General features: G+C 41.1%; 3 protein-coding genes across 14 annotated transcripts in view; 1 reads left to right on the plus strand and 2 right to left on the minus strand.

Moving 5' to 3' along the window:
• Positions 1–1,393: 1,393 nt before the first annotated feature.
• On the minus strand, positions 1,394–7,034 carry OSGEPL1 (O-sialoglycoprotein endopeptidase like 1). 5 transcript variants are annotated; one of them, XM_074872690.1, is made up of 9 exons: positions 6,647–7,031; positions 6,259–6,508; positions 5,460–5,847; positions 4,381–4,423; positions 4,148–4,296; positions 3,498–3,628; positions 3,281–3,352; positions 2,095–2,175; positions 1,394–1,492 (listed from the first exon to the last, which is right to left on the minus strand). In XM_074872690.1, the coding sequence occupies exons 2-9, from the start codon at positions 6,468–6,470 to the stop codon at positions 1,456–1,458; spliced, it is 1,113 nt and encodes a 370-aa protein (XP_074728791.1). In that variant the 5' UTR covers positions 6,471–6,508; positions 6,647–7,031; the 3' UTR covers positions 1,394–1,455. The 5 variants fall into 5 exon arrangements, with proteins under 5 accessions (XP_074728791.1, XP_074728788.1, XP_074728792.1 ...); XM_074872687.1 differs by having other exon boundaries at positions 4,381–4,585; XM_074872691.1 differs by lacking the exon at positions 6,647–7,031 and having other exon boundaries at positions 4,381–4,585; positions 5,460–5,842; positions 6,259–6,631.
• Positions 7,035–8,324: 1,290 nt separating this feature from the next.
• On the minus strand, positions 8,325–14,820 carry ORMDL1 (ORMDL sphingolipid biosynthesis regulator 1). Of its 2 annotated transcripts, none has more exons than XM_074872694.1 (4): positions 14,706–14,820; positions 13,031–13,211; positions 10,522–10,673; positions 8,325–9,008 (listed from the first exon to the last, which is right to left on the minus strand). In XM_074872694.1, exons 2-4 carry the CDS (start codon positions 13,202–13,204, stop codon positions 8,873–8,875), a joined length of 462 nt encoding a protein of 153 aa, XP_074728795.1. In that variant the 5' UTR covers positions 13,205–13,211; positions 14,706–14,820; the 3' UTR covers positions 8,325–8,872. The 2 variants fall into 2 exon arrangements, with proteins under 2 accessions (XP_074728795.1, XP_074728794.1); XM_074872693.1 differs by having other exon boundaries at positions 13,031–13,224; positions 14,706–14,815.
• Positions 14,821–14,909: 89 nt separating this feature from the next.
• PMS1 (PMS1 homolog 1, mismatch repair system component) overlaps positions 14,910–21,588 on the plus strand; it is a 48,854-nt gene continuing 42,175 nt past the window's right edge. For 2 of the 7 annotated variants that reach the window (XR_012629413.1, XM_074872702.1), the window contains exons 1-2: positions 15,680–16,057; positions 17,784–17,937. Coding sequence is in view for 6 of the 7 variants with exons in the window: in XM_074872702.1 (XP_074728803.1) it covers positions 16,026–16,057; positions 17,784–17,937 (186 nt within the window). In the remaining variant the exon portion in view is untranslated. Of the gene's footprint in view, positions 14,971–15,201; positions 15,653–15,679; positions 16,657–17,783; positions 17,938–21,588 lie in introns of those variants that run through there. The other 5 variants (XM_074872701.1, XM_074872700.1, XM_074872699.1 and 2 more) reach the window with 5 other exon arrangements.

Genomic DNA, 21,588 nt, shown 5'->3' on the forward strand with positions numbered 1-21,588 from the left:
ATTTATGGTACACTTAGTATTATTTATAGAGTTTCTTGACCAAATGTTCGGTTCCAGGGGAAGGGGAAGACATTTTAAAATACCTGATGTATTGAAATCATATTCCGTAATATTTTAGAACAACCTACAGGAATGTTACTGTCTTTTAATCTTGTTCTTAAGAGCTTTATTGTTTTCTTGCAAATACTAGTATAGTTCTTGACGGAGTAATTGCTCTGGTTTTTTTGTTAGCCTCTCTAAGAATTGTATTTTGGAAACTGGAGAATATTCTTAAAGACTGCTCGGGCCTGACAAAAATGTTCCCTAGACCTGAATAAGTTGATGAGGCAACCTGCTTGTCAAACTTACTAGCACAGGAAAATACTAGTGCCTTGTTTGCAAAGTCTGACTAAAGTAAGTATCAAGAATTACTTACTACCCTGTCCTCTAGTTGGCTGGCTTCAGAAGATGATGTAGTGCTTGGTAGATGCCCAGTGGACTGCTGGGCCAGATAAAAATTCTATGTACCCAGACAGCAACTTTGCTAGCACTGATGGATTCAGATATGCCCTTGCATTATTAAGAAATCCATCAGATCTTGAGAGAAGTCGCTGTTTAAACCTTCTGTGGGTGCAGATACAAACTGTCATCACGGCACTTCTTGTCAACTCCCTCCAGCTTACACTGATACAAAAATTGGACAAATTTTGATCAGTGGATTACATGGCAGAAGTTTGAGGCATATATACCCAAAGATAAATGTGTTGAGTTCCTTGAGCTCTGGTGCTCTGAAGTGAACGTTGATATTGATACCGATGGGAAAACCCAAACAGATGGAAATATTTTTTGAGTTTTCGTTCAGGAGGCAAGTACAAAAACATTCCTATTAAAAAAATACCTCATATTGCATGTAGTTTATACATGGCACTCCTAAAAGATGAGATTATTACTCAGAAAAATACAATCATTTGATCTCATGCAAGATTATAAGGTGATATGAAATACTGTAAATTAACAGATTACCAAAAGAGCTCAGCTTCCACTGTGCTATTTAAGTGATTGGTCAGATTTTCAAAAGTCCTCAGTACTTTGAAGCACTCTGAGAATAACTCCAGGCTTCCGAATTCTTCAAAATACATCTCTGAAGACACACGCATACATTTTTTCCTAACATTTTACATAGTTTATTTATATTATTTGGCACGTCTCTAAGATTTAAAATTAGTTGCATTGCTACATAAGGTGGTGTTAAGAAGAATCTTCTTTCTAACTAACATATAACTAATAATTCCCAGTGTATTAATAAAAATACTGTCAGGTTATATATGCAACAGCAAAGTGCATCTGACAAAACATTTTTAAAACTGAAGAATGCTTACATTTTAGTGGTACAGATTGTTATGGCAGACAACAATAGTTTTCTAAAAGGTTTTATTTGACCTTGTAGAATTTTGTACTCATTCCTGATTTGCAGGTCTAATTGGTATTTTCACCAATATGATTTTGAGGGAACCTGTGATGAAAATACAAATGAAGATCCAATTTATAATCCAAACTACAGAAAACAAAAGTGTCTTTGAAAGGCACTATCCCTATACCCCCCAAAATTTAGTTTTGTATAATTAAAAACAGGCTTCTCACACCAGCAGCATAAAATTAGGTACTGTTGAAACAAAATTCGGTTGTACTGGCATAGCTAACACATTGAGACCTTCTTGAAAAATCTGAGCTCTCTTGTGTCCATTTCTGCAACTTTTCAATCATGGTAGTTAGGAATTTTTTTAACATATAGTGTAAATTGTAAACCTTGTATAAATTATATATCGTTAAATTATAATATGGTATATATTAAATATATAAACCTTATAAGTTATAAAGTGTAAACAATGAAGGTATTTTCATTTGTGTAAGTTTATATTTATAAGAAAGTGCACTTTTATTTTTTTGTTATTAATACCTAGAACTGTTAGGCATTTGTGGAACAGTAACTGGAATCATTTTGGTGATACCACACAGCATTTATTCCTCTGTCAGGTGATTTTCAACACCTGTAAACCAAGTACTGTCAGTAAATGTAACAGTTTTTATTGAACAATTTCCCATTTATTTAGTTACCATTGTATCTTCTTTCTTAGTTTTGGCACCTTGATGGAATCTTCTTCAACTCTTTTTGAAATATCAATTCCAAGAGGAGCTCTGGAAAATAATAAAATTACAATGTATTTGTTAAAAATAAGTAACATTATGGCTGTATCACGCAGATGTGCAGATTCACAGACCTTTTTTACAATGAGCATGAGACTCACAGTGTTTTGCAGATTCCCTGCACTGTTCAGACTGTGTGACCATTGAAATGGTCTATCTGAAGCTGGACCTGAAAACATCTTCACACTGAGGAGATATTTGATCTGTAGCCATTCCAAAGTCAGGGAACACAGCTGTGATTTCAAAGGCATCTTTTGAGGGTGTTTTATTTAGATTCTCATTTTAGTTGATAATTCTTTTTACATGTTGCTGATGAATGCAAGACACACTAGAGATTCACAGGTATCTCTGTGATAAAGAATGTATAGTCTACAGCAAATAAAACTTAGTATTTTATTCACTGAGATATATAAAGCAAGTTAGTTTTCAAGAAGAGTATTTTATCATTTTTCCATGGGAAAATTCTAAAACAGACTTTTTTTTTTTGTCCTGAGACCTTCAAAGTCTGTTTTCCTGGAAATGGAAAGGGGAAAAACCTGAAAAAAATAAAAGTTTAAGACCAGCTGGTACTTTTGAAATTTTGTTTCACCTTAAGCCTGGGATCTACTTAAATCCATAGAACAAGTCTTACCTAACAAGTCATTAAAAAAAAACCAGTATTATCAGTAAAAAAAAAAAAAAGTAGTATCAGATGTTGTATGTTAAATTCTTTTTTAAAAATTGATAGCTCATTATGAATACACAGTTTGACTTGGAGCATTTTGATTTCTCTACAGTAACAGAGAAGCTAGGGGCAGTGTATTACAGCTTAACTTGCTCCAGTTTTCCCATACCACAACGGTAATAGGAAAACACATAAAACTGTTATGAAGTATCGTAATTTAAGTTTCTGAGCCAAAAAAACCATAAATGCCAGGCATGATCATTTGTATTTCACAGCTACATTGAAAAGGAAGTGCTGGTAAGTTTTAAAGGTTATATGCTCTGCAAAGACACTCCTCAGCTTCTGCTGCTTCTTTCAGCCTACACCTCCTTCCACTTTCATTGCCCACGGTGAATAAGAGGAGAAGTAGACTGAATGAATTGGGTCACTTACTTTGGTTCATAGCGGATCCCGTCAGTACTATGTAAAACACCAAGTCCTGCACGTAACCTTTCAATGCCGTTCCTAAGAAAGCAATTATGTAAAAATGTACGTCATAACTATCTGAATATGTGTATGTGGTTCAGTCACCATAAACAGAAGTTCTTGACTCTAATATCAACTCTTAAAGAACATTCTAGAAACACATGTAAAGAGAAACAACTCTTACCATGCAATCATAACACCATTATCAGTGCACAGCCTTGGAGGAGGACACAGAAAGGCAAAATCATTTGCATCTGCCAAAGTCTGTAGACCTTTTCGGATATACTGATTACTTGCAACTCCTCCTGATACAACCTGAGAGCAGTTTCCGAAAGAAAAAAGGCATTAACTCAAAAGTATTGATGGGTTACACTCAACTACCATCCTATTTAAAAAAAGGTCATCAAATGCAGTTCTGAAGACAGCAATAAATAACACATTTGAAGATTAAAACACATCTCTGAAGATGAAAACATATCAGAAACGAGTACAATAAGTAAGCTGCTTATGCTAAAAGAGATTCCTGAACAAAAGCATGTTATAACTAGAACAGCTGTCAAGTACTGGGGAGCACTAGGTCAAATTATGTGGCCTGAATTCTTATGGAAGGTCAGATTAGATGGTAAAAAAAATCTCTTCCTAGCTTAAAACCAAACAAACTATGAAAGACTTTACTGTAAATATTTACAGGACTATTACTTTAATCCTGGTATTTTAACAATGTAATACATACTGACATCTTCCTTACCTGTTAAGGGAGAAAGTACAAGGTATCTGCATCTTCAAATGTTGTTATACAGTCAAATATAAAAAGGAAAAAAAAAGTATACCCACCAGAGTTGCATTTCTTGATGATAATATGCTGTTTTTTATGCAGAACAGCATGGCTCGATATGTGCGCTGGATAATATGAACAGCCACTGCGTGCTGTACAGCAGCAGCAATATCCTTAACACAGGATAGGATCTCACCTTCTTGAATACCTATAAAAATGTATGATCAAATGGGGTTTCCGGAGTGTAGGCCATCAAAAAACACGGTTTATATCTGACTTCGTTTAAAAATACCTTCTTCTTTTTCTTTTTGTACAATGGCGTTATTGACAAGGTTCTGAAGTCCAGAAAAAGAAAAATCACAGTTACGATATTGCTGCAAGGGAAGTCTGAACGTGTGCTGTTGCCGGTTTCCAGTTTGAGCCAAGTGCTCTATCGCTTTCCCCCCAGCCATGCTGTGGCACTCTGGATGCTTTCTTAAAGACAGTCTCCTTGCTACCTAAGGAGATAATAAACAACAGACTTGGAACAGAGAGCTAAATTCATTCCTCCCATAATAGCATCACTGTATTTTAGTCAATGGAGCAAAACTGAACACCGCAAAAATCCAGTCCAACCTGAGCTTCCAAACAGGGCACAATAAGGACAAGACATATGCCGGCTGGATTTTTTTTTTTTCTGGAGTAATTAGAAATGCAATTCTAGAACAATTTGGGCAAACATGAGGATCAATGAATTTTGCAGGAAACATTAATTACCCAATTTTTATGCTATAGGAAACACACAGAGTGCCATGCTGCATTACCAGATAAACAAAGTTGGTTTCAACTTTCAACAATCCCCTTTCTGACTTGGCTCACACCCCCACTTTTTTTTAATACACACCAACACTGTTTATAAACTGCTTGTGTTTGAAAACAAAACTGTAAGTGACCAATTTTAGATTGTACTTGCTGACCCAGAAAACTTAGATGATTCTGAAAGTCAAACCAGGCTTTTCAAACTGTGCAAAAAAAAAAGGGTAAGAAATGTTTTAATATGTATTGCTTTAAACCTGACAGTATCTTTTAAAATATCGCTATCAGTCTTCTCAAATTCATACAGCTCGTTTGTAAAACAGGTGTCAGTGAAACTTCCAACACCAATTTTGCTTATGTTGTAAATTAATTATGTTTTTAGCAAATAGACATGTTACAACTGATGCTATGCATTGATTTTTAACAGCCTCCTGTGTCTTAAACCAATGGTATTTCAAAACAAAGCTCATACTGCACTGTATTACTGTCCTCAGGCTGATGATAATACTACCATTATGTAGTTTAACTGCAATAAGAAAAAAAAATAATAGATGCGCTTAAGTAAGGGAATCCTACCTTATCCAGCATGTCACCGGGTGCTATATCTATAGACTGTCCAAGCAGAAGGAAATCTGAAACTCCTTGTGCTACTGCCAAGATGCAGTGGCCTCCAGAGAGTAAAAGAACTAAGAAGGGAAATTCCAGGTGGTGCGTGAGTCTGATGGTCAGTGCGTGAGCCTCCATGTGATGAACGGGTATGAACGGCTTCTGGTACTTGTTCACCAAGGTCAAGCTGTACTGCAGCCCCACTTCAAGGCTTAGTGCAAGTCCTGGTTTTACTGTAGTTGCAATAGCTGCAAGTTCACGTACAGAAACTCCACTGACACCAAGCGCCTCTTTTACTACTTGCTCAATGTTTTCTCTGTGAAGTTGCTGTGCCACCACAGGAATTATTCCACCTGCTCTAGTAAAAACAAAGAATTACAATACATTTGTATTTCATAACAGATAGAATGATGTAAAAATAATTTCAAACACCTCTTAACTTACTACTTGATTCATTTTCCCTTAAAAAAATTTGAGACATTTGGTGGTTTTAACAGTAATAATGATTTCATCTTTAATTCAAGCTAGATAAGTAATCTGTCTCTTTTTGAAAGAAAATACTGGAGGAAACTTGCTACATGCACAGCTTGCTTTCCTCACCCTTAGTAATATCTCAAGCAGAATGTGTGGTGGCCCAGGGGGTTGGTCTTTACACCTACCCACTTCCTACTGAGTTTTCTGGAGAAGGCTTTCATACAGATGACATTACAAGTAAGAATAACAATAAAAAAACTAGTAAGGCGAAAGCCTGAGAGAAGTGTATTCTTACTGTAAATGGACTTCCTTCTGGCAGTGCAGCGCTTCTCCCAGCACATTGCCGGCATCGTCCACCACTGCGGCGCCGGTGTCGTCACAGCTCGTCTCTATCCCCAGAACTAGTTTCCGCAGATGCTGTTTTCCAGATTGAGCAGAGCTGGCTCTCAGCCACACAGCTTGGCCGCGTTTAACTGATTTCAAAAGGTTTTTGGCAATGCTGTTCATTGTTTAAAGTCGATCTGGTAGTTATGTCTAGAAAAGAACTGTACAGTTTATTTTTACTGGAGGGTTTTCAAGCATGGTCTGATTTTCTGAAGAAGTGGTACTACTTTTAAAGTTAGGAATGACCACACATGATATTTAAGACCCTAAGGAAAAAAAATCATTTACGTTTGTTTTACCTTAACCGTTCTTCGAGAGAGTTCTTGCTGTGTATGGCGCTCCTTGCAGCCCAAGGGGAGGGACACAGCCCCGCAGCAGCGGGCAGGGCCCCGCGTGCCCCCCGTGCCCCGCCGTTCGCAGTGCTGCCCCCAAGCTCCCTCTTTACCGTTTCGTCGTCAGAGCCTCGCCAGCCCCACGGAACCGCCCCCACGGGCAGCGGGTCACGGCGCGCCCGGCCCCCGCTGTGCCAGGGAAACACCGACCGCCCGGGCCCGCTCCTGGGCTGCGGCGCCGGGCGCTGCCACGCTTGTCCCCGCGCTCTCGCCCTGTCCCCTCGCTCCCTGACGCACCGCCGGCCGCGGCCGTCCGGTCCCGCCGGGGCCCACCCGCGCAGGCAGCCGGGCCCGCCGCCACGGGTCACGGGGCGGGGCTCCCGCGGACCCGGCGCGTGCGCGGAGCGGGGCGAGCGGCCCGGCAGCGGCGGGGCGCGACCGGCCCCGAGGCAGGGGGTGGCGGTCCCTGCGCTCCCGCCTCCCCGCCGGCGAGGGCGGCCGGGCCCGGGCCAGCGGTCATTGCGCACGCCGAGAGGTGCGCACGCCGCCCGGCGGCAGCCCTGCCCCTCACCGCGGGTCCCGGCGCTGCCCGGCCCGCCGCTCTCTGCCGCTCAGTTCCGGCACTGGACACCACACGGCGATTTCCAACGGGCAAGCAGAGCCGGAATTGAAAAATGAGCCCGCTACCACCTTCTGTATTAATCACACAAAAAAATTACTTCCACTTGCTAAAAAAAAAAAAAAACCAAAAACCTCATTACCTTTTTTTTTTTTTTCTTTTCCTTTTAATAGCATCATTATCAAGAAAGTAAATAGCTAGAAAATTCTCTTAGCAAGAAAAGAAGTGTGCCACTGTGGTCTTTGCGCTTTTTTTTTTAATTTTTTTTTTTTTTTTTTTCCAGCTCACTGGCTGTCACTGCAACCAAAATGTAAATCAAGTCTTACATGGAATCTTCTGTTAAATCTGAGCTGGTTTTTTTTGGCTGGCAGACATATGGTACACTTCAAAATTAATCCTTTTTCCAAGATGATAGAGAAATAAGTGCTCAGAACTCTAGATGTACCTCCTACACTCTAGTTCCAGAACTGGTAATATACAAGATTACTCAGTACTGCACAGTACTACACGGTACCCCTAAAACACAGCATTCCTCCACATTTCCAAGACATGCAGATTATCTATACCTTTTTCTGCAAAAGCATACAGTTAGTCCACGTGATTTGCCTATCACCTACTTTAGTTCAGCATCTATTCTAACTTGTGACCTACAGAGTTTCTCTTACATGTTCTGACATTGTTGCTCCGTAATGGAGCTGCTTTTCCTCCAACAGCAGCGACCTTTTCCCCCACCGTTACAGGCCTCTCAACTACTGAAAAATAACCCATCAGTCGAGTACTGGAGAAAACAGTCAAAAATCCACAGCTTAAAAGAAATGTCAATTTTTCAGGATGTCCCATTTACACATAGAAAAGTCAGTATCTGGTAAGCAAAATGAAATAAACACAACAGTGGCAACTTATAAAAGTGTACATAAACTGAGCTATCAAGTTGATGTAGAAATCCCCTGAGCTGACAGTTAAGGACTTTCTCCAGTCTTTGTGACAAAAAAAAAAAAAAAAAAAATCACAAGAACAGATAAGGCATGAATTACACCATCAGTTTATGCTAGCTGTCACAGTATTTACTGTGAGACAAACTTTTACAATGCAATAACAAGCACAACCACCTACAATCCATACAGCAGAAACTAGCCACTTAATCTAAGGATGCGGCCTCACCAGTCCTTGGCATTGAGGATCCTGGATTTATATGTAAAGTTACCATTTGCATCAGGTTGACTGCGAAACCCTGCTCTCCATTTCAGCTGTTACTCGCACCTTCCTTACAAGTCACTCGCATCAGCCCGGCATAGACACAGTCTCAGCGGGGATTACGCTTTAGAGCTGGGCCTGCCCAGTTCATGGAAATCTTTCTTCTAGAGGTTTCCGATTCACATTTAGGTATTTGAAGGCATCTTCTTATAAACTCAACTTTCATCCCAGACAATGTTGCAGGACGTGGGAATTGTATCTCAGATGTAAAAGCATCCCTCATGAATACGATTAGATACCTGGCACAGCAGACTACTCGTTTCCTTCACCTGGGGAGCAGCAGTAGCCACATCAGGGGCAGTCAGCGTCAGATCTCCTGCTTAATATTTATTGATGCCAAAGATTCGAACACCATGCAACTGTGGCAGCTTGGGGATAAGCACTGTCAGGAGAGAGGTTGTGTTGAGGATAAAGTGGGTTGGATCATACTTTGTGTAGAAACTCGCCAGGAAGTACCTGCAGGAGAAAAGGGAGCAAGTTTAGCTGATGACATCCTTGTCTAAAAAATAAATAAACAAAGCATAGCTGAAAGAAGTGCTTTAATAATCAGTAATATTCTATTGGTTAACAACTGATCTATTCCTGTATTAAATACCTCACCTGAGGTTCTAGAATATCTACAGCAAAATTATGGACTAAGTCTCTTCTTCCCATACTTCTCAAGGTGCTAAAAAGCAACTCTCAGCTAGTATTTCCCTCCAGCACTCCTCCCTGCCCCTCAAGTTGGAGTCTATGAGTTCTGCAGCTACAAGCCTGACTTATGATACGGGTTTTAAATAGCCTAAGATCTGTTACCAAAATACTCGCGGTTCTGCTACCCTAGCAAGCTCAGGGACAAAGCACTTGATGTTTTTCAGTGCTGAGCACACAATGCTGAGCACATCTGGGATTGGCGTGATTTTAAAATGCTTCCATTCTGGCAGATATTTCCAGCATATTTTTCTTCCAAGCTAGTCCACAACCTGTTCAACTGCAAGATCAAGGAAATGTGCCTCAGAAAATCCAATTCACTACCAACTTCTTAAGCTTTGAGCCAGTAATTTAATCTTGTTCTTTGCAAAAACTAGTCAGAGAAATGAGGCTATCACATTGTTAGGTTTTTGGTTTTTTTCCCAGCAAAACCCAGATGCTTATTCAGCTACTTACACATTATTAGTGAACGAAGAGAACCATACACAAGAGTTATCAATACAAAATTCCCACTGGAAAGTGGGAAGCAACCTTTGAAGAAAGAGAATTTTTTTTTTTTGAGGAGTTATATATATTTTTTCAGTTTTTATCCTTTGTGAACCAACTTTCTAAACACGATGCAGGATCTTTCCCTTCCCCTCCAACCCTGCCATGCAAGTGGACAACTTCCTTCAGGGAAAAACAGAAAGACTTTTTAGAGTTGCATATTAAATATGTATCTGATTTCCTTTAGTTGCACAACCATACTTTTGTTGACAGAGACAGGTGGTGCAGAATTTCTAATCTATTTACCTAACTAGTGTAAACAGAAGACAATCTGTACAAAGCAAAACCAACGTGCAAAATCCTGGCCCCATTCCGTGAGGACGGCCACACTCCTCGTAACTCACAAGTTGCAAAATGGTTAATAAATGCTGTCATGTGTTAAAGGCGATTACTTCAGATTGCCAGTATTTATGACTTCACAATCTCTTAAAGAACTTCAAGAGTTAACAGTAAGTTTTCCTCACATCCTTTCTAATCTTTATAACCTGCCCCATTAATATCTGTTTACAAACTTTGACTTCAGTATGTGAACTCAAGTGTCAAAAGCTGCAAGAAGATTGTTGATTATACAGCCTGTAAATATGTACTCCCTACTTCTGTCATGTAGAAACAAACAAACAAGCAAAGAAAGAGAGAAAATGCTTTTAGAATGTAAATTGCAACCTGTTTAGCTGCAGCTTTTGAAATCATTGTTTTATGATTCAATTAATCCACAATACAGTTTTGAACTCACAGAATTATAGGAGAGATTGTGAAGAATTTTCTTGAAGATGTAAATTGTACTCCATAATCCAGTTGTTCCCAGTGTGTTAGTAGCCTAGCTTTCCCCTGATCAGGTGTTTCAAAAGGAGTTCCCTTTACTGCATGCAAAAACACATACATTCCCTGGGAAAAATAAAAGTGAATACAGTGGCACTTTTAGCTATATCTTTTTTGTAATTGTTACATTGTTCAATGCATTGTAAAGAGAAAAAAAAAAAAAAAAAAAAAAGAGTAAATGAATTCTCACCCAGAAGAGCTGCTAGCCTGTATTGACAAATTATCAAAGAGGAAGGAAGAGACATGTGATTTGCCAGAGGTTGTGCAGTTAGTGGCACAGTCAGAATTAAAGCCAAAGTCTATGAGACATCCAATCCACTGCCTTGTCTTCTACATTAGATGGCAAAAATCGCATGAAATCAACAGAATTTTAACAAGCACTGTAACGAGTTTAGGGCTGCCGATTTACATGACCACTTTCCTAACACAGTGCTAATTGAGTTATGAGGTAGAGTCTGCACAAAGCAAAAATCTATCTACAAATACTAGTAATATTACAAGAATTTTTGAAAGCTTTCTTGGCCCCCCACCAGCTTCAAATAATTAGAAGTAGACTACCAGCAATCTGTTGAATACCATCTGTCCATCTCTTTGCTGCTTCTCCTTAACCACACTGGACTTCGTGATTGTGTTTGATAGGAGCATGCCATGTCTGGTCTGTTCTAAAAGATCACTTTGAGCCCACTGATTTCAGATAGGGGAGTGCGTCCTCTTCCAGCTTGAAAAAACACCTGTTTTCTATCAGAGAGCACACCAACTCCAAGCAAGAGTCTCCATCAGAAAATATCAAAGACTTCCCTTTATTTCTTTCAGGTTATTTCCTATGCACATACAGAAGTTGTTCTAGAAAGTTTCATATAGAAAAATCACATTTCTTCCAAATTCTTATAAAGGAGGTGAAATTTGAGCAAGTCACTTCACATCATCTTCCACTTTTTTTTGGCACAGCCCCCTGACCAGAGGCCTATTAAGCTAAAGAGAATTAATTTGCATGATTAATTCTCCAATTCATGATGTTTCCAGCATCTGAGTTTTAATAACTTAACCAAAAAGGCACTTTTAGGACAGGTCCAAATGCCTACTATACATCTTATGGCACTTGCAGAAAGGGCCACCAAAAATGCTTACAAGGTCAGCCAAGAGTTTCCCATTAGTGGAAATCCAAGATTTTTTTGTTCGTCGAACCACTCAAGGATTTGTTTCCAAAAAAGTGCCATCGAAATGCTGGAATATCCAAAAGTGAAGTTTATCCTCAATCTTCCACTAGAAAACTACTCGCCGTGCATGCTCTCATCCCTGTTGTCATTATAGCTACTTGTAATGAATTCAGTAAGGCATTTAGGAAATATTTAGTAATACTTGTCTCTGCCAACATCTTCCAAAGTCAGGCGTGTCTGACATACAAAATGTTCTAATGATGCTTACAATCCAACTGTCATTTTCAAACATATCTACAAAAATAAGAAGCTTGATTCAAGAGGATGTTATCCAACCTCAGTCTTTAAAATGAGCTATCGTTTTCCTAAATAAGGAAGAAGCTATCTTTTTGTCAAGACTTCTTTGCTGTTAATCTTACAAAGCTGAGTTAGCAAGCCTCAAGTATGATGTAAATTCCTGGATTATGTCCCTCTTTTCTCTAAGCTTGGCAGGACCAGTATACATACTTGCATTACTTTAAATGATTACAACAAAATTATAGCATCCTGGGGAAACAAGGCAGAAAGATTCTTAAGAACTTCAGCTTCCAAACCCTTTTGCATACAAAAGTCATCATGCAAATCACAGCCCACTGAATGACAAACGGTTTCAGGGCTTGGGTCAAGGTAGTCCAGTTCTTCCCACTGCTTTCAAGTAAGATTTTTCCTGTGTCTGTAGTGACAAAGTTGTATGCTGAAGTCATTCTGAGCTGAAATTTACCTAGCTTGGCCAGAAACCAATGCAAGAAAAAAAAAAGGAAGAGAAATGTTCCTGTCCAAGTAAACAGGTAAAATGCCAAAATGAAACATTTTGGGATACTAACAGATTTGTGTAGAAACATTAGTAGATAATATCCAAGAATTAAAAATATATTTTATGGATTCAGCACAGCTCTCTAATAATACACAAAACACCGTAAAAGTCAGTTGGCATGATGATTTTATGTTCGCAAGATTCTAGCTTAATTAAATGCCTTTTAAAAGAATACATAAATTGTATAAGGAATATTTCCTGTCTTTTGTGCTTAAACCCAAAGTGATCATGTATCACTCCTCCTCCCAGAAACACCCAACTCATCTAATAGTGGATAAGTCAAGTAAAGGTGTTTTTCTGTCTGGTTGGATTTCATTATCCATACAGCCTCGCTATTTTTCCTCTTCTCTTGCTACTAAAACTAAATACGTATGAACAGCCTTTCAAATTTTGTTACAAGAGAGGGTGCTTACCAGGTTGTGAATCACATTTGTTAAAGTCCAGGCGACAGGGACACTAAAGAAAGGAATGCTGAGCAAGACAATGTGCAGCATGCCGACTCCCAGCGCGTACGTCAGCCACATTCCACGACTGTTCATCACACGCGTGTTTGGATTTACCTCGCTGTGGGCAACTCCTACGTTCATTTTTATCCTATAAAACAGATCTGTTTGAAGATTGAGACTACTGTTACAGAGAGGTACTTAACATGCAATTTTTGAACCTGGGAAAAGGCTGTTTTAAATAAGCGGGTCTGGAAGGAACACAGGGCATAAGCCAAGATGTACCTTAAGATCTTCAAAGTATGATTTATAGAGAAGTCAGTACAAAGGGGCTGTTGGGAACTGTTTGTTTAAAAGGAGTCCAGACAAATAAAACGCACAAGCTTGCTACAGAAGGGCATTTTAAAAAAATAGTAAGCCATGCTGTTAGAAGCTGAAGCTGCAAACCTGTAAGAAACCAAGCTTTGTAACTTTTGTTCTCTAAATTATTTTCTCCATCCACAACAATATCTGCAGTTCTTTTCTACTTCCCATATCAGACAATTTTCCTCCTGTTTCTTCTTCATGGAATGGCTAGTGAAGAATTCTGCATATACCAGTTGCCCAGCCACCTACTGCTAGAAAGAACGAACAAGGACTAATTTATGCCTGCTTTTCTTGCAACAGAGTGCAGATTTTTCCTCCTCTGCCCATCTGTTAAGTCTTCAGACAGACATTTCCATCTTTCAAATCTGGCTGAAATTAGCCAAGGGGTTCAAAAGTTTTCTGACAGACACACAGAACAATTTAATAATGCTGATTTCTTCAGGAGATTGACAGAACTTACTGGAGGTGACACTCTTGTCCTGTTGTACTAAAATTTGTAATGATAATTTTAAAAAAGAATCATGGCATACTTCATACTCACGTGATCTGTGAGACTATTTATATTCATTTATGAGACTTAATTCTAAATCAGTCTACAAAAGCACTGTTTAAAGAGCAAAAATAGCTTGTTTCTGGTAGGAAGTTTGTTTCTTGTACTTGCTTAGTGCTGTAAAGCACTGTGATGTGATACTCAAGTATTTCTCAATATTAACAGCAGACTGTAGAATAAAAAGAGATGCGACAACCTGAAACTGAACCGGGGCAATGATGATTTTAATCAATACTTAGTGCAAAGTATTTCAAAACGTGCCGGTAACACGCTACCCGAGATGGGTGAAGAGAGACTCTTCCCTGGCCGGTGAGCCAGTACCCAGACGTACATCTTGACATAACCTACCACCTCTTTCTATTTTCCCCTGATGTTTCTCGTCTAATCAGCCGGCACCTTCTCTCGGCTCGCTGTACCCCCATGTTTTCCCTCTCATGGCCAGGAGCCCAGACGCACCGAAGAAGCGGGATGCTGGGCCCACAGACCCTGCCGCAGGAGCCGGGGCCTCCCCGGAGAGCCGCCTCCCTTCCCGGCCACGCACCGTGCGGGCTCCCAGCAGACCCCCTCCGGCAGACGCCTCCCACCGCCCCGGCCCGCCGGGGCCCGCCGCAGGGCCGGGCCTGGCAGCAGCCACCGAGCGCCCCGGGGCCTGCTCGCAAGCACCGGCGCGCAGGCGGCGGCAGCGGCGGCCCAGCCTGCCCGCCCCCCGCCTCCTGAACGCGGCCCCACCTTTCCGGAGACCCGCCGGCCTCAAGCGCCGCCGGCCGCACTGTGACCGCAGCCACCAGGAGCGGGAGCGGAGCGTGGGCCGCCGGCCGCAGGTTGAGCGCGCCGCTGCCCTGTGGGCAGGGCTGCCAGCAAGGGGAGGGGAGGGGAGGGGAGGGGAGGGGAGGGGAGGGGAGGGGAGGGGCCGGGCCGGGCCGGGCCGGGCCGGGCCGCCCGCACCGCCCACGGCAGCGGCGGCGGCGGGAGCTGGTGCGCCGTGGACGCGCAGGTAGCGCAGCCCCGGGGTGTCTGCGGGGGGGCGGCGGGGCGAGGGGCGGCGCGGGGCCGCTGCCCGCCTGCCGCGGGAAACGCCGCCGCCTCTCCCCGGGCCTCGGCCGGGGCGGAGACGCTGCTTCCCCCGGACAGCTGGCGGCACCGCGGCGGGAGCCGCTCCCTACTGGGCTGCGCGGGACGGGCCTGGGCCTGGGCCTGGGCCTAGGCGCGGGCCGGGGCCTGGGCCTGGGCCTGGGCCTGGGCCTGGCGGGGCGCGGCGGCCCCCGAAGCCAGGCCAGGCCGTGCCGTGCAGGGGAGGGAGGTACGATGGCTGGGACGGGAGCTGTGCGTCCCCCGCGGCCGTGGCTGCCCTCCCTTGCCTCACCGAAAAGCAGAACCGGGAACCGGGGACCGTTCGTGTGGTTTTAGGTGAACTCAAGGGGGACTGCCTGCAGGTTTATTTGCAGCTTTTCTTTTTTTTTTTTTTCTTTCTCTCATAAACTGAGGAATTACCTGAGTACGTGTTCTGGTGGACTCCGAAGAAAGGTCGGAGTGGGGGTTTGGGTGCTGCGCCAGAAACCTGTGAGGCTGCAACCGTGAAGTTTAAGGAGTTTTCATTGGCGCTTTACCCGGTGGCGTGCAGCATCACAGCTGTTGGGGAGCCGCCGCTGCTGGGCTGTCTGACTTCGTTTAGAGGGGTAAAAGGATTTTAGGAGGCAGCAGTGATAGTGCTCAGACACAGAAAATACTGTGGCTTCCCCCTGAGCGCGGATTTTAATATATTCAGTCAGCGAATGGGGCTTGAGCTGCTCGAGTGGTAATGGGGCAGCCCTGCGCGGGGTGGTTGGGTCCAGGGAAGGGGAAGGCACCCCGGGAGCTGGCTCCTGGCCCACACCGCCTGTATCAGTCACATCTCATCGAAAATTTGTCTTTGAGATCTGCAACGTTTCTTTTTTAAGACCCTCCCTTGTCTCAGTCAGTGTCTTTTGATAAAGGTATCCAGTTCGGATCTAGCACTTGGCATTAGTAAATCATGAAGCACTTGACGTGGGAATCCTGTATAACGCGTGAATGCATGAGGAAACCTGCCTCTCTGAACACGTGTACGTGATTAATATTGGTCCGTCTGCAACAACACACATCTTCCCGTGCTCCTCCAGTTTGTTTGGTGGAAAACTGATTTGTCAGATCTTTTTACCACACCTAAAAGGCAAACTCCCTTTGGAATATAAATAACAGCTTTGTAGCTGTTCTTAGAAAAGTTTTAATGCTGCTTCCTCTTCAAACCACTCTCCTTTTTTTTTCCCCCCCAGTAACTGTGTTTTTTCTTTGTCTTTTATGTTTGAAGAGCGGCAGTCTTTAGGAGGATATCTAGGCAGAGAAGTGTCCTGTAATTGTTGTATCAGCTGCCTATAGCCTGCGGGATAGCAGTGCTCTGGGGTGTTGGCTGCAGTCCCTTGCTGTGTCCTGACTGTGTCAGGAGGAAATCTGGGTTTGCTCCATTCCTCCACGTGTGCTCATATCCTTGGGACAAGAGCTGAGTGTTCAGTCTGTGTTTTCCACCAGATACTTGGGCTGAATCGATGAGGAAGCCAGGACTGCCAGGATTGTTTGGGTTTCAATGCAAGTAACGTTATGTAACATAACCCAATAAAGAGTGCTGCTGTGGAGAGAAGAAATCCAAGTCTGAACCATTCTTAAGGTGCAGAGAACAGTCTAGCAATGCTCTTTCTCACCCCCTTTCTCATATGCTTGAAAAACTGTGTTTGAGTTCTTTGTGTCGGGCTACAAGGATCGACAAAGATTTTTCCTGGAGTTTGGTTAATTGTGTCTACTTGGGTACTCAAACAGTAAGGCATGCAAAAATTTGCAGATCCGCTTACAATCTCTTTGTGGTAGAGTGTCTCTATAATGCAGCAGGAATCATACAATCCTTTGTAAGTATTTTCAGGGATAAAAAAAATAAATCTCTATTTGCTTATAATATGAAGCATCTCCATTTTCAAGTGGAAGATACAGAAATAAACTGACCTGCCTGAGGGCACACAGTAATTCAGATCAGAAGGGCAAGGTTTATAATTCAGAAGGTTTTTGGGTTTATTTTGTTTTGTTTTTCATTATTGCTGTTAGATCACATTGCTATTGAATATGACTTTAGCCTCAGCACTGTTGTGCTTCCTTCTTACTTCTTTCTCAATTCCAAAACAGTTACCTTCAGGTCATATTTCTTCCATGAATTTTTAGGTACTGGGAATCATACACACAAAACACAGCAGTGCTGAGCTCAGAAATTTTAAATGTAGGGGGAAAAAATGATGTGAGGAGTTTTTAGAAGTAAAAGAAAATTAATAAAGAATTTAAAAGTTCTGGGTTTTTTTTCATCAGTGCTGGAATTAGGCCTGGTGCTGGGTAAATATCCTCGCTGAAGATGTTTCTGACTAGCATTCCGTGTTACTGTCTAGTTTGTCTGCTCTGTTGTAATTGCAAGATCACAACCACATGTTATAGTAATTTAGAGGAGATGACTATATAAACATGAGATAATACACTGCTTTGCTGAGTATATCTCTGAATTCTTAAAGTTTTTCGTTAGAAGTTTAATGTACTTAAAATAGTGTTTTCTAGTCTAGACCTGTGTTCTGTTTCTTCCACAAGTCAAACTCCCATTGACTGCAGAGGAAGCTGGGTCCTACTTTATCTTAAAAATTTTACTCTTCAGCTGTAATGTTGTGTCTCACCTGCATTTAAAAGTTGCTGTGGAACAGTTACTTAGAAATGTGTATTTGTAGTGTGCCTTTTACGTTCTTTTTCTGTTATCTTTCTATGCAGCTTCTCTGAATCTTATTCCACTATGAAACAGCTGTCAGCAGAGACTATTCGTCTCCTTTCAAGTTCTCAGGTGATTACATCAGTTGTCAGTGTGGTGAAGGAGCTGATAGAAAATTCCTTGGATGCCAGTGCTACAAATATTGATATTAAACTGGTAAGTCCTCTTTCTCTTACAAAGAGTTGGACATAAAATAAGATGCAAGGAAAGTTGTTCCACTGAAAATGTATTTTTTAGGCTATTGGGGTTTGGGGAAGTAGAAAGGTATTAATAATAGTTATAGATATATATTTTAACCTCAAATAAAAATGTTCCAAAATTGTTTTCCTTTTAATGTGTTTCAGGCCCCACTGAAACAGTAAGGCATATTTGTGCTCCTGAGTATATCTTGGGGAAAAACTGTCAACTTCTTCAATACTTTTTTTCTTTCTCACAAATTACTTTTTCTCACTAATAGCTTGTTTTAAAAGATGTTGGACTTAAGTTTCACTGCTAGACTGGCATATTTAATGCTCATTACAAAATATTGTCAGGAAGGTGAAAATGGAAGCAATGGAAAAAGTCGATGGCTGTGCTAGATGTTTTTGGAATATAAGTTACTACATGGTCCCTAATTAGCACGGTGAGCTCTGGCTACTTCTAACATTTTATTTTTATAAGATGCTAAAAAAAAGTTGGCATATCACTTAAGGATAATTTCTGGAAAAAAAGAAAATATTGCTTATAAAACTTGTGCTTTTTTTCCAAATTGGGTAAAATGGCTGACTGATCAGCTTCTCTTGCTGCTATGCATATTTCTGGTTTTGCAGTATTTTGTCAACAGCTGCATCATAGCAGTATCTCCTACTTAGTAACAAAGTGTGTTGTTACAGCCTGTACAGATGGATGTATCCAGAATTTCGTCCAGCTTCCTTTCCTGCAAATAACAGTGAAAGCTATTCTTGAATTAAGTGCTCGACAAATGCTTTTGATTAGGAGGGCAATTCAGTTTCTGTTTGTTTCTTTGTCCATGTCACTGCTCTCTTTTCTGAATGAGTTTCAAGTGGTTTCTATCTGAGTATGGTTTCCTGCAGATGCCAAGGAACATGCTGCTTTGTTGCTTGCCTTAAGTGAACTGAAGATGCTCTGTCTTCACTATGGTCTGTGATGACCTCTGTCTTCTCAATATTTAGACTGCCTAGTATTTTGCTTCATGAGTAACTCCGAAATAAGTAGAGTGTGCACAGTTCTGGGCATAAGGGTATCAGAATCAGATCCTGTGAGCTGATCAGTAACTGCAAGAAGTCAACAGAAGGTTTTGGAACCTTCAAAAATTGTTAGAACAGACCTTGTCTCTTTTACTGGAGTGCCGATACAGAGCCGTGCAGACAGCTGGAGGAGAAAGCCCTCTAATCAGCGTGGGTTTCACAGTGCAATAACCAGCTGTTTCCATAGTGAGAGGTCCAAAATCAATTAAAAAGAGCATTTTCAACCCTTTCCAGTGCATGGGTCATCTTCACTACTGTTACATTCTTTGTCAGTTCAGCCCAATTCAAACCACTGTATTTCTAAAAGAAACGAACGAACCTGGCTTCGCACAAGTTATCAGTGAGTAAACAACATTTGCTGATTGTTCTGCTGTGGGTACTAGGGGAGAAGAGAAAACCTGCACTTTGCACAACTGTACAGAGCAATATTAATAAAACAGTGGATTTTTTTTTCCTGGAATTTTTTTGTGATAAAAATATTTTTATATCAAACTACTATTTTTATTGCGTGAAATTTAAATAAGGTTGACCACATAGTAGAGCTCAATGACCACATTAACTCTGGTTTAGTTCAAAAGCATAATAGAGAACGGAATCTTTGAAATTTTATTTTACAGCTTGATGTGCTTTGCCTGAAACTTGCAGCAGTTTTGTTGTTTTAACCTTTTCCAAATGAATTAGGAAGTCTAGCTGATTCATTCAGCTTTGTTACCCAGTTTGCCTGAACAAAGACAGGAATGGCTTTTTTGGAGACAGACAAACAGGAGTGAACCTGCAGGTGGAATGGCTCTCAGGTAGAAACCGTTGTAGTGGGAAGCTTTGGCTAGTGTTTTATTCTTGTTAACTTCTTGGCTGACCAGACTCCAACAGGTGATGTTATTGAGCGTCTTTGCATTCTGTATCTAGAAGGACGGATCTTAGCTACAGGTTTGCTACTATTATATGAAATGGCTGTTGTAAAAGGCAGACACTCATTTCTGCACCCTTTTTGTTCCGATGCATGAAGTGGGAGCTTTAATCCTTGGAACCTTCTCAGAGGAATTTTAGCTCGGGCTGAGGTTCTGGTGTACACCTGATCCATCTCATTGCCTGGAAAGCAAAGTCCCACATCCATCTGCACGGCATTGCTAGACATTTTGGCCTCTGATGATCCATTCATCTTGCTAATGTAAAAGAAAAGTAACCCAGCAAGAAAAGTGGATTATTTGTGTCTGTTTAATAAGCTGAATTGACCTTAGAGTTCTTCTGAGTAACAGAGCCGTAGCTGAAACGTAGATGGGACTGTGCAGTCATGAGTAAAAGAAGAGGGAGTTGAACCATATGGTTTGGCATCAGTGACCTGATAGAGCAGCTTAAACATGTCATGGGATCATGATGTCAGAAGTATTTAGGTCATGTAGCATGGTGGAAGGTGTTACAGAATACAAAGTTTAAGCACTGAAATATTTTAAGTAAAATGTGTACACGTAAAAATGAATAGTATTAGAAAAGAAATAGAGAATCATTCATGTAACATTTTGATTCAAGTTGAAGAAGATAAATCTCTCTTTTCCTAAGCAGTTAAGTGGTCTGGAAGTAAAAATTGGAGTGGAAAGTAGGGGTTTGTTGTAAAATGCTCAAACCCTTCATTAGTGCATACAGCAGCAGGGTAGAAGATTTCCCATTTATATCTCCTGTGTGTTTTTATGTTCAGTTGAGGTGTATTGCTTGGGTTCTGTTTTGCTTCCCAGTAGGAGGTTGACTCAAGTATTAGCAAAAGCATTGTTTTTTCACCTGTAGATAGCTTTAGCACCATTCATTAATACGGAAAGTGAAATGTACCCACAGTTCTTTTGTGTATTAGTTAATTAAATATATGTAGTTCTGTGTCTACCTCAGAGGCTTTTGGTGTTTCCTAATGCAGATTATGTGTGAATATAGATATTATCTTTAGATACCTTCCTTTTGTTTTTAATTGCATTAGTGTTTTACTGCGAGAAATAACCCTAGGAATACATCATAATTTTTTGTAACTGTTGACAGCAAAGTTCTGTTTAATCAGCTTTCTGTGAGCAATGGTCACATGCTCAGTACAGCAAGAGTGGTGGTAGCCACTCCTTCAAGATATTCTTTCTAAGCAAAACCAGTTTTAAGGTCGCCTAGATGTATTATACACTACAGCACATTTTTCTGTATGTTACATCATAATCTTTTCGAAGGGCTGGGTGTGCTTCTGTAAAAGAAGTGTAGTTAGTGATCCTGCAGCTCTAATTACTTTCTCCTCCTGGCTTGTGATTCTCTTGGGTGCGATTTACATGTGCAGGTTATAATGTAGCTGGAAGGAAGTATTCTGTTGCTGCACCTGTTTGAGATGCTGTAGAACCTGAATTCTGTCTTTCCTTTAGCTGTCCTAATTATCTGGGTTTTCAGAGTTTTACCCTGTTGATGCTGGTGCTTATTGAAATGACATATTTAAATTAGAATCCAGTAAAATATGTATTGCATATATGTAAAGGTAAATCACAAAGGTTGAACTTTGCTTCCTCAAAAGCTGCTTTTTAAAAGAGTCTCTAGGAACCTT

Source organism: Strix uralensis, chromosome 6, assembly GCF_047716275.1.
Source record: "Strix uralensis isolate ZFMK-TIS-50842 chromosome 6, bStrUra1, whole genome shotgun sequence".
Lineage (NCBI taxonomy): Eukaryota > Metazoa > Chordata > Aves > Strigiformes > Strigidae > Strix > Strix uralensis.